This window comes from Schistocerca nitens, chromosome 3 (assembly GCF_023898315.1).
Source record: "Schistocerca nitens isolate TAMUIC-IGC-003100 chromosome 3, iqSchNite1.1, whole genome shotgun sequence".
Taxonomy (NCBI): Eukaryota; Metazoa; Arthropoda; class Insecta; order Orthoptera; family Acrididae; genus Schistocerca; species Schistocerca nitens.
In genome coordinates, this window is record NC_064616.1 from 797,455,356 (window position 1) to 797,468,348 (window position 12,993).

Below are 12,993 nucleotides of genomic sequence, written 5' to 3' on the forward strand. Positions count from 1 at the left end.
AGCAAACCACATAATACATTGTAACATTAAACAACTTTCATGGAACCTCTGTCTGTAGTATGAAGTTATTGCCAGAAATTCAATCCATTGACCCAAAATTTTCATCATCATCAGAATACATCCATAGACCATCATTTAAGTAATACCTTAATTACAGTTCACAAAAGACACAAATAGCAATCTAATAATTATATACTGGCATTGATCAGAACTTCTAATCATTGACAAGTAGTTCCAATAACATTAAAGAAATACAAAGAATCCTGGGGGATTTGGGTACTACCATTACAGAAGTGCAACCAGACAATGCACTGTTCCGTCACGTAGTCAAGAGTGGTCAAACCTGCCCCAGGGCACTTGCAATTACAAAAAATCTCATGCAAGTATGGGAACCAAACCTCAGAGTGTAATCAGGATTCTACAACAAACAGGGAAGTGAAATAACACTTAACTGAAGTGCACTTATCATCGGCTGCAATGTGCCCGATGGACAATAACATAGGGAATTAGAACAATCATATATCCATTTTTACTCATTTGGACTTAGTGGCTAAATATGTCCTCACTGCCAAAACGGCTTCCTTCCGAATTTCAAAACTTAGCAAAGAAATGTACCCTCAACCACTTCACCAGGCTATAAGGTGAGATTAAAACTGTCAATTAGAACCTTGGAATGTCCAGGACACAAAATCAAAAATTCAATGGCTGCAGCAAAGGCACTGTATAATATTTATGAGTTGCAACCCCAGTTCAGTGTTCCACCTCACCATATTAATTGTCATCCAACGGTGCTACAGAAAGCCCTGTACCTCACAAGGCCATCCGCACAGTCCATCTCACAAAAACAAGGCATCTCATCTCGTGCACCTTGCTTGCATAGTGGCTGTAAGTTGTGCTTACTCCGTACTGCCACAAAGCCATTGCCATCATCACAGCCTCCCACACCACCTCGCACCTCATTCAGCAACTCTCTCTGTAGCACGCTGCTTAAGAAAACCTCCATCATGTGTCCCCAAGTTACCTACCAACGATGTTGCTGGAGTCGATTGTTGGTCAAGCGGAATTGATTGGCACACATGACAAGGGTAAACATTAGATTTTAACACACAGAAGCTTTGTGTGTGTGTGTGTGTGTGTGTGTGTGTGTGTGTGTGTGTTGGAAAGTGTCAGTAATGATTATTGAAAGGTCTCTCTGTCATACTTCCCTTGGCACAAGTGTGTACATTTTGTTTGCACTGATAATAACTGTCATTCAGTTGTAAACTTAATGAGAGCATATACAGAGATTAATGAATTATGGAATAAACATAAATTTCTGCACTGCTCTAAACTCTTTTTACAGATAACTATAATCACTTATATATGTATTTGAATCTTCATTTGTGCTCTGAAAACCCCTGTGTGACGTGTGGTACAAATTTCATAGTGTAACAATGATATTTCCCTTTTTAGTTCCATGTGTGGAAGGTGAGTGGCAGTGTTGAGTCAGTACAACCATGTATAAGATTGCATTACTGTCATTTTAACATTTTGGTCGTTACATAGGATGTATACGGGATTAAATAATATATTTAGCTCATCAAGGAATGTTCACTCTTACAACTTTAAAGGCAAACATTTTCATAGCAAACCATGCTATTCAAGTAGTGTCTCGTGCTTGTCTTTCTGTGATGTATCTGCTACCAGTTTGCACAGATTTAAAGACTTGTGACGAATTGTGGAGATATCCCCCCCCCCCCCCCCCCCCCCACACTCTCTCTCTCTCTCTCTCTCTATGTGTGTGTGTGTGTGTGTGTGTGTGTGTGTGTGTGTGTGTGTGTGTGTGTATCTGTGTGTGTATCTCTGAGTGGAAAAAGAAAGTTATTGCATCAGATCATGTGATTTTTGGAAATAATTAACATCTACCAAGAGAACGCAAATGGTCGATGGGCAAACGTCCATGTCAGTTGTTCCCCAATTTTAAAGATTTCATTTTTCAAGCAAGAACAGAAAATTTATAAGTTAAACACTGTTAAATGGTTTCTGTTCAATGAGGCCAAGATATCGTGTAGTGATGTTTAGCCTTCAAACTGCCCTCAAATGAGGTCTTGTGTGTAAAAGATAGTCACTCTATACACAATCAGATAATAGAGGCTGCACACACACAGTGTCTGCAGTTGTTGCAAAATATGTAGTATATTCACAGGGCCGAAGTGCAATAGTTAATATGTTATGATCCTGAGGTACGCTGGAGAGATATTGAAAGGTACTAGAGTGAATGGTCAGCCACCTCCTAGTATGGGTGCTAGAGTCTAAAATGCTTAGCAGCTGCTTCCAGTAAATGTTAGGGTAGAAGGTTCAGATATCCCCATGCAGTCATCTTCATTTATGATTTGCAAATTTTCCATAAATCATTCAGAGTGAGAGTCAAGATTGTACTGAGAAAAGGATAAAGTTGATCATCATTCCTGTTCTTTTCAAATTATAGCTAATTCCTCTGTTTCTAATGATCGCAATACTTTGGCAGTGCCGGTGTATGTTCCCACACTGTATTGCCTTTCCTTTTCATAAACAAGTAATAATTAACACCAAGAACTAACTACAAGATAAGATCTGTAGGTGTCGTATTTCCCGACCTTTTATCACAACAACAATACTTATAGATGACACATTTTGGAGAGATCTTTATTTTTGTGTGTGTTATGTTCGCTGCAGGCTCAATGTCTTTTGTGTTTTAAAGTTTGAACTTCAGACATTTAACGGTTTTTTGTGTGTGGTCAATCCGTAGTGTTAGAGTTCACATTACAAAGCTGTTGGATTCCATGTTTTCGTGAGTGCTGTACCGTGATTGGCTGGCAGAAGTAACCCAAACAGACCCCATGTTTATTTTAGTGATTGCAAAGCTAGCATTTTCTATTTATTGGTTTTTGCATTTATACCGTATGGCAGTTTAAGTGATACACCAGATTGAAGATCTCTCCACCAAAAAACACACACACACACACACACACACACACACACACACACACACACACACACCTCTCTCTCTCTCTCTCTCTCTGTGTGTGTGTGTGTGTGTGTGTGTGTGTGTGTGTGTGTGTGTGTGTTTTCATTGTTTTGGTTCTTGATTCCTGTTTGAATCAGGTTTGGGTGCACCAAGTTCCTTCACTCTAAACTCAAGTTCAAAATTTTTACCTAAACGGTTGCCTTCTGAATTCATGTTATTTTGGTTTCAGAGTCGCTGTAATGCTATAGTTATTTGGAAGAAAATTAAATTCACAAGAACTCAGGCACAAAACACAAAAAGAAATTTGCTAATTACACACTTCATTCTGTAAACAGTCATTGAGCAAGGAAAATTCTTAGCAACTAATGGTAATGGGACATGTTTCGCACAAATAACCATGTTAATTCATGAAACTCTTGCTAGGTGGTGATGGTTATGTTACAGGTTATTCTACACAGTGTAGTTATTTTACAGGCATTCACCATGGCAGTTTGGTATACATTTTGTACTATACTCATCATATGTGTATACTGTTGCAAATTATTGTTCATGCTTTTTAACCAACATTCAGTGAACAATATATGAGAGGTAGTCATAAAGTATTAGCACCTAAAAGAGTCATGTAATTGATTTGTTGTTTCTTTCTGCAGTCAGGGTACATACTGAAATCACTGCACCACAGTACCGTAGAGGGTGCAGATGCAACCCATTGATAATGTGGATTATCATGTGTTAGTTAGTTTTTGGCAGCAACAGAAATGTTGCAGTTGTTGCCATTAATGAATTACCGCCCTCATGATACTTTGCTTTATCAGTGGACTGCACCATTTTCTTTTTTCATCTCTAACAGTATGTTATGTTACTGTGAAATAGAGATTTCTGCTTATCTTCATCTACATAGATACTCCACAAGCCACCACCATACAGTGTTCCAGGATTGCAGACGTGCCTACAAATAGAGGATTAATTACGTAATTTTTTATTTTTGAGGTGATAATTAAAATTTTGACTACCTCTTGTAAGTAATGATTTGTTCCATGAACAATATACTTCGATACAGATTTCTTTTTAACATAACTGGTGGGAGGGGAGTATAATAGCAGTACCAGCAAAGTACCTTAAACTTCCCCATCTGTTTGTTCCATTTCCCACAGTGTCCTATAACATTTGCACCCAGTATGTTCCTAATACGAGGGTAATCCCAAAAAGTAATGTCTCCTAGTTTTTTATAAGACCTGATTATTTCTACAATGGTTTACATCAATTTACAGCTTGAACATTTAGCTATTTTTGGACATAATCGCTATTACTGTCGATGCATTTTTGTAGATGCTGTGGCAGTTTTTATATGCCCATGCTGTTGAGAAAGTTATGAACCTCTTCTTACACCTCATCGTCGGAGCTGAATTGCTGGGACCACAATTAACGCTGACAGGTACTGTGAAACTCTGAAAAAACTCAAACAGGCATTTCAGAACCGGAGAAAAGGAATGTTGAGCAAGGGCATACACATTCTCCATGACAACGCTCGCCCACACATTGCTCGGCAAACCATTGCTCTCCTGCAACAGTTTCAGTGGAACATAATCACCCACCACACCCTCTAGTCCTGAATTGGTGCCCAGTGACTTATCACCTGTTCCCTAAGTTAAAGGAACATTTGGCCGGAAAGTGATTCAGCTCCGACGATGAAGTGAAAGAAGAGGTTCATAAGTTTCTGAACAGCATGGTGGCGAGCTAGTATGACATGGGCATACAAAAACTGCCACAGCGTCTTCAAAAATGCATCATCAGAAATGGTGATTATGTTGAAAATAGCTAAATGTTCAAGCTGTAAACTGATCTGAACCATTGTAGAAATAAACATGTCTATGTACTTATAAAAAAATAGGAGACCATACTTTTGGGATTACCCTCGTACCATTCATAGCATCAACCGACATTTATCAAGAAAATCTGTGAATTGGTGGAAGTAAGTGAGTAGGTTACACCTCCCCCCCCCCCCCCACACACACACACACACACACACATATATCATGCCCCTAACAGCCTGACTTCTGAGTTGTTAAAGAGGATGTGCGACTATAAGAAATGGTCAACATGCTACACCCAATAAAATCAACATGGTGCAATTCTGTGCATCCACAGTTTTGGTATTCCACCTCTGTAATGGGTGGGATATTGTCCTCAAGCACAAGGCCTGAAGCGTGTGGTATGACATGTTTTAACACAGTATATCTCATGGTTTGATTAAAAAAGAAGTGGCCTCCCTGCCTACATGCTAAGTTATCCATACAGCTGCGATTGTGACGTTTTGCTTTTTCTTTAGATTTATGTCGCATTTCTTAAATGTTGCACTGTCAGTAGGAATACACACGTAATGATAATAGTGATAAAAAGTATATAAAACCCCAGGACTAAAACAGTAGTAGTAGTAGCAACAACAGCAGCAGCAGCAGCAGCAGCAGCAGCCGCGGCGGCGCCGGCAATCCCACAGCCGCAACACTTCTCAGTTTTTTGTACAGATATTTTAATTGCTATATGAAAGCTGTTGAGAGAGTGTTTTTTTTCCCCTCTTCCTCATTACAATTTCTTTTCTTTGAAATTCATTGCCTACCAGCTTCATTTTGATATAACTATTTACATTTTCCCTGTGGATATTTCTGTCACTGTAGTGTAAAGCACTTCTGTATAGAATTTTTGTTGTAACCTTTTTTTCTCTTGAGTAAACCTTGAACATTATAGACAGCATGTAATGAGGAGAACTTTATTAAATAATTTTTTCTGAGTGCTATTCTGGTACTTGGTGCTGGTTTTCGTGGGCTGTTTTATCATTAACTGACATGTTTAAAGCATGGCACACCAACCACTTGATACCTGCAGTATGCTGTTTGACATTCTTATTTTTTCAAAATCCACAGAGGTTTTTCAGCATAGGCTGCTGTCTTAACCTGGCAGAAAAATTCACTTCAGTGCAGCCTCTACTCTGGAATAAAAGATTTCTCCATAGAAATAACTGTAGGCCATGGTTACGGCATTTTCCACCACTAAACTTCATGACAGACAGAAACCGTACAGCGCACTGGCACCTAAATTCATAGCTTTGCCTTTCATGAGCAACAAAACTGTCTGGATTTGTTTCAGTCCTGATTTTGATCTGGTGCACAGTGTTGTTCTATCAAGAAGTTTTATTACAGTGTTCTCACCAGTAGTAAGCGAAAGATTCATTCATTCTATTGTATGTCCTATCTCATAATGATGTTAGTATTGTGAGGTATGTAAGGGAGCCTGCATGGGACCTGTAAAAGTTACATTTTTGAAAAGTGGGTAGGGGAAAGCATTAAAAACCATCATGAAGTATAGAAACTTTACCCTCAAAATATTATTTTGGATTTTGAGTGTCACATTATGTGTATTAGTAGAGTTGTGACCATTTAGGAGGGGTGTGATGTTGCACTGCCTCTTTTGCAAGGCTGGCTGGCTTTTACAGCCCCCCCCCCCCCCCTCCATTCATGCAACAATGAGCTGTCATTTGCAACTCATGAGTTGATGGATGGAAGTGTGAAGTAACGTCAAAGTGTGGAATATATACTCTGTAAATTGAGTTTATGGCATGATGATCCACTTAAATTTTTGTTGTATGTGACCTGCATGCATGACCAAGCTTCTGTACTTACAAACTTTTAAACCTCCTGTGTTACGAAGAAGAGATATATAGGAAACATGTAATGTAAGATGTGGTGGATGTGAAGAAAGGAAAGTTGCTCCAAACACTGGATCAAGAGGCAGAAAAGGAGGGAAAAGTAATTTTTGACACCTCTTGTCCACCAAAGTCACCTATATAGAAGAAAAGTTCAGTTGGAGAACAGAGCAGGAGAGGAATGGGAACAGAGAAGCAAACTCTACAGACATTTGTTGTCAAATAGGATGAAACGTCAGCAGTGGCCTTAGATAACAACAATTACATTTATGTAACTGCAGCTGACTGTGCTGTTGTGTAACTTGGAAATATTGGCATTCTAATCATTACATGTGCTTAGTGTCTTCCATGGTAAATGTATGTTTTGGAATTGTTTGAATAAAATACACTGTCAGTGTGTTCACCGTGAATTACACACCTAAGCAGTTTTCAACATGCTTAGCTAAGAAGACTCAGTTTATTGTTTTAAACACACTTCAAGAAAGGACAGAGTCACTGATTAATTAAATTATTAGACAGTCCAAATTTTATTGACTCAAAATGCGTGTCGGCACATGTTCTGCTCAGGTATAAGAAAATTGTAGTAAAACACTATTCTCAGCCTGGATTGGAATTTCCTTTTGTGCAACTATTGAGGAAAAACTATCCCACTTTAAAGCACCTGAAGGACTTTTCTTTCATTTCAATGCATATATTACGTTTTATTGAGTGCTGTCAAACACAAAGAAAAGAGGGGGAATCAAAACACATTAATTTCAGTTGTGTTAGACAAAACTATTGTCCTGTCTATAAACAAACATGAATTGCTTAGAAATTTAATTATATTAATGAACCATCATTAGTTGTTTTTGTTTTCTTTGTTCAGCATTTGAAAGCAATACAGATGCAGATCCAGTCTTATATAACAAAGAAGACACTTATTCCAAATGACCACGTGTTGCAACAATTATTTGAAGAGCAGCAGAGAATTTTAGCAACTGGGATACTTGTTCCTACTATTCCTGGGCAACATGCACAAGGCTTGCAGTTTGTAAGTAAAGTTGTAATATGTTTAGCTGTAGTGCTCTGCCCCACCACCCCTTGCCCTGCCCTCCACCTCCCCCTGCTGCCCCTCCCCCATCTCTCTCTCTCTCTCTCTCTCTCTCTCTCTCTCTCTCTCACACACACACACACACACACACACACACACACACACACACAAATAACGAGCAAAGAATAAACGTCTTTTATTTCCATCAATGATGAATGATAAAACTTTGGTCCTTAAACTACTACTTTTAGTTTGCACTGCCCATTTTGAGATCTGTTTTATAACATATCGTAATACAGTATGAAAATGCCACTATGACATAATTATATTAGGATTTTTTTAGGACATGTTATAAAACAAAGATCATTGACGGAAATAAAATAAATTTATTCTACACTTCCTGGATCACTGGTTTAATCTGCGACTATGTCACAGCGTGTGGTAATCAACGAAGTGGTTATTGCAAGCAATCCTGTAGGTGTAGGTGTACTAACTTCAAATGAAATGACTCCGCAGGCAGACAACTACCTACAAAAAATTTCATTGCATGAAGATTGGGGTATAATAAAAAGTTATTTTTCAAGATCCTTTTGGTCACTATATGTGGCATCTGTCTGCTTTATACCTTCCCAATACCACAGTCACTCATTTCAGGCTAGGTGCTTTCAAAGTAAGCTTTGAAAGTATTTTGAGACAGGTTGAATGTGTATTTAAATCTCTTTTCTCTCATAAAACCCATTTTTACAAAAATTTTAAGACTTTCGTGGCCACTTGTTGACAAACTGCCTATTGGCTTCTGTCTCGGGTTCTTCAGCCAACGTTCATCTAATGATTTTACTAAGGTTTCGCCAGCAGGAGTGGCTGACATTGTCAGAGCTTCGCCCTCCATTGCTGGTGGTGAACTGGAGCCGAGCTCACAGCCGCAGACTATATGTACCTGGTTCGCCAACGTCCGAGGGCTTCTCCACGGTCATTTCCGATGCGGTTCTCCTCTTGCTACCTGCGACGGGCATTCGCTGCAGTACGGGAAGCCAGGATCCATTTACCTTAAGACTTCCCCCCCCCCCCCCACTTATTTTTGTATTTCTACAGCTCCTCTGAACAATTACGTGTGATAGTGCTGCTTTACAGCCAGAACTTCTGTGTCGGCATATTTTATTACGTGGTCGGTCTCTCTCAGTGTGTGTGCTCTGCCACGGCGAATTTCTCCACCTGTGCCAACGTGCAATATCGCTTATGTTTTTTGATCTCGGTGTTGATTGATCGTCCAGTTATTCCGACATAAACTTTTCTGCATGTGCATGGTATACTGTATATTCTCGACATTGCAAGTGGGTCCCTTTTCTCCTTTGCCAATCTAAGACACTCTTTGATTGTCCTTGTCGGTTTGAAAATCATCTTTACACCGTGTTTGCACAATATTCGGCCGATTCTGTCCGTACCCGACATTTCTTTTTCTGATTCCTTACTTCGCCGAGCGTTTGGCTCTGTTACACTTCTAATATAACTTGTGGCGTACCCATTGCTCCTCAGAACAACTTTCCAGGTGATGCATTTCGCATCTGAGGTGCTGTGGCTCACATATTCGTCCTGCTCGTGTTACTAGCGAATTAATCATGCCTCTTTTCTGGCTTATGTGGTGGTTTGATAGTTTGTGCAGGTATCTGTCCGTGTGTGTCGGTTTCCGATACACGCTGTGTCCCAGGTTTTCACCATCCCTTGTGACCAGCACACCTGGGACACAGCGTCTTCGAAAACCTACACACACGGACCGGCACAAACTATCAAACCACCACCCAAGCCAGAAAAGAGGCATGATTAATACGCTCGTAATGCGAGCAGGATGAATATGTGAGATGCAGCACCTCAGATGCAAAATGCAACATCTGGAAAGTGTTCTGAGGAGCAATGGGTACTCCACAAGTTATATTAGAAGTGTAACAGAGCCAAACACTCGGCGAAGTAAGGAATCGGAAAAAGAAATGTCGGGTACGGCCTTTCTGCCATACATTCCAAGAGTGACGGACAGAATCGGCCGTATATTGCGCAAACACAGCTTAAAGATGATTTTCAAACCGACAAGGAAGATCAAAGAGTGTCTTAGATCGGCAAAGGAGAAAAGGGACCCACTTGCAATGTTGGGAATATACAATATACCATGCACATGCAGAAAAGTTTGTCGGAATGACTGGATGATCGATCAACACCAGGGTCAAAGAACATAAGCGACATTGCAGGTTGGGGCAAGTGGAGAAATCAGCCATGGCAGAGCACACACTGAGTGAGACTGACCACGTAATAAAATTCGCCAACACGGAAGTTCTGGCTGCAGAGAAGCACTATCACACGCACTTGTTCAGAGAAGCTGTAGAAATACAAAAACATGCAAACAGATCCAAAAAGAAAGAGAAAGCCTTAAGGTAAACAGGTCCTGGCTTCCCGTACTGAAGCGAACGACTGTCGCAGGTAGCAAGAGGAGAACCACACCGGAAATGACCGTGGAGAAGCCTTCGGACGTTGGCGCGCCAGGTACATATAGTCTGCGACCGCGAACTCAGCTCCAGTTCACCACCGGCAATGGAAGGTGAAGCTTTGACAATGCCAGCCACTCGTGCTCGCGAAACGTCAGTAAAGCCCATTTTTATTACATGTTGAAACCTTACAAAAATAATTTGAAATTCTCCACTTAAAAGTTAAATTCAGAGCATTCTTACGTAATTTAAAAGTATTCTTACATAATTTCCCCGAATTATAGAATGTAATTTATGCAATGATTTCTTAGCCAGTACTTGGTCAATTTCCTCTCCTACCCTATTGATTAGGGAGGTGCACTGAGCTCCATGTGCAACAGTCTCGTTTTAAATGTGAAAACCAAATCTGAAGAAAACAAAATGAATTTCAGATGATTGTTATTATTAATTTGTGAAATTTATACAGAAATTATTGGCTAGTAGACAGATATTAATTCTTCTTATTACATAGTGAGTGCAATGTAATAGTGCTAATAGTGAGATGCAGGCACATCTTTCATTACTGTGAGAAACCATAACCTGTGAGAATGCTACTTGTGGTGTGGTTGAAGCAGTAACTGCCTAACCAAATGTTGAGTAGACTTCACTGCCAGCTGTTTGTTCTGTGAACATTTGAGTGAAAACTGACAAGTTAAAGATTTCACAATAGATCTCTAATGATGATGTAAGTGGATACGGGGTGGGCTATTGATGAAGGGAATAATTTGATGTTGTCTCAGTTTGCACTGCTGACAAGTGTTGCATTTGTTTGCGCTGTGACATACCTGTCCAAAATTGTGTACCAGTGGCAGTGTCATTTCTTGATGTGGCTATTACATTGTTCTTTCTCCATTAAAACATTGATTTTATATGTGCAACATTTTTCCCCCAAATTGTAGATAATTTCCAACAGAACCCTCACCAGGCACATTATTGGATACATAGCTTGGAGATCGTTGTAATCTATATCTATTTAAGGAGTTTTCAATGAGTAATGCAACACATTTTTTCTCTGAAAGCAGGCTGGTTTTATTCAGTATTCCTTTACACCGTGCTGTCCCCTACTCTTTTGCCTACAAACCCCCATTTTTCAACATAATCTCTGTTCAGGGCAATGGCCTTACACCACCTTTCTGAGAGGGACTGTATGCCCTCATTGTACCACTCTACCAGTTGACATCAGAGCTAACATCTTGCTGCACGAATAATGTCCCCATCATACATGTATTGTTTCCTGCAATGTGCATCCTTTGTTGGGTGTGAAAGATGGCAGTCATAAGGTGGCTGTAGGGTGAATGAGGAAGAATAGTCCAGTTAAGTTTTGTGGGCTACTCCTGGGAGCTAAGACTTGTGTGAGGCCTGGCATTGTCATAGTGAAGGAGAAAAATCATTGACATTTTTGTGACTGTGAACACGCTGCAGTCATCTCTTGAATTTCCGGAGGGTAGCACAATACACTGCAGCATTGATTGTTGCACCGTGAAGGAGGACAACAAACAGAATAACCCTTCAGAGTCCCAGAAGACCGTCGTCATGACTTCACCAGCTAAGGGTGTGGCTTTCAACTTTTTCTTCGGAGGAGAGGTGGTGTAGCGTCACTCCATGAATTTCCGTTTTGTTTCCAGTTCGTAGTAATGAACCCATGTTTCATCACCTGTGACAATGTTTGAAACAAATCATAATAATCTGACTTGTAACATGCAAGCAATTCCGCACAGAGGCTTCTTTGTTGCTTTTTATGGTCCTCAGTTAGGAAGTGAAGAGCCCAGCGGGCACAAAACTTTGAGTAACCCAACTGGTGGATGAGTGTGTCAGCACTATCAACAGAGACGTCCAGTTCAGCAATAAGGCATTTAGGTGTGATCTATTTATCACCTCAAATGAGAGTGTCCGCATGTTACAATGTTACAGGAGTCACAGCTGTGTGTGGGTGGGCAGTGCATGAGAGATCGGTAGATTTGCACAACCTTGTTTTGATGATGACAGGCACCTCACCTAACAATTCACCATGCTTTTGTTCACTGCTAGGTCTCCGTAGATATTCTGCAAACACTAGTGAATATCTGTGATGCTGTGGTTTTCCACTAAAACAAACTCGGTGACAGCTGTTTGCTTGGAATGCAGCTCCATTATACCGTAGATGCCATTTTGAAGGCTCCATGTAGTGCTGCCACGTATGGGAACTTCATGATACTATAGGGGCTGAAGCTGGAATATTAATCGATGTACCACAACAAAGTCCAAGTTTTCAACCAAAATTGGCTTGGGGGGGGGGGGGGGGGGGGTATTGTATACTACTATATAAATACAAGTTGTTGTTACCTTTTTCACCAAAATTCATGAAAAGTTCTAGACCAATTTACTTCTAATTTTTACACGATAGTCTAATATATAATTGGATACTAGGCTACATATTTAATATACAGCCTGATTCAGTTGCCCCAACAAATGTCATTTTATGCAGCCATAATGTTAAGTCTGGCCTTCGAAAACCTTATGCAAAATTTTCATATTTTCTCACTTTCTATGCACAAACTATGAGTTGTGCAGAAGAAATGAACACGATCTTTTTGTAGGAAATTTAATGTGGTTTAATGTTGTTGTGGGATACGTTTTCTCTGGAGGCCATGGTTTTAGAGTTATTAAAGAAAAATGCATAAAAGTGACCTTCAAATGCACCTCCAACCCCACACTCATCCCTCATAAATCATGATTTCTAGTATGTTGTTTGTGGCACTCCTTCCTACCAGTGTCCAAGAATTTCTGA

At 40.0% G+C, this 12,993-nt stretch overlaps 1 protein-coding gene across 1 annotated transcript in view; it reads left to right on the forward strand.

Moving 5' to 3' along the window:
• LOC126249431 (mucin-5AC-like) overlaps nucleotides 1–12,993 on the forward strand; it is a 307,175-nt gene that overhangs the window by 207,657 nt on the left and 86,525 nt on the right. The window contains exon 12 of the mRNA XM_049951084.1: nucleotides 7,552–7,716. Coding sequence (XP_049807041.1) covers nucleotides 7,552–7,716 — 165 coding nt within the window. The remainder of the gene's footprint in view (nucleotides 1–7,551; nucleotides 7,717–12,993) is intronic.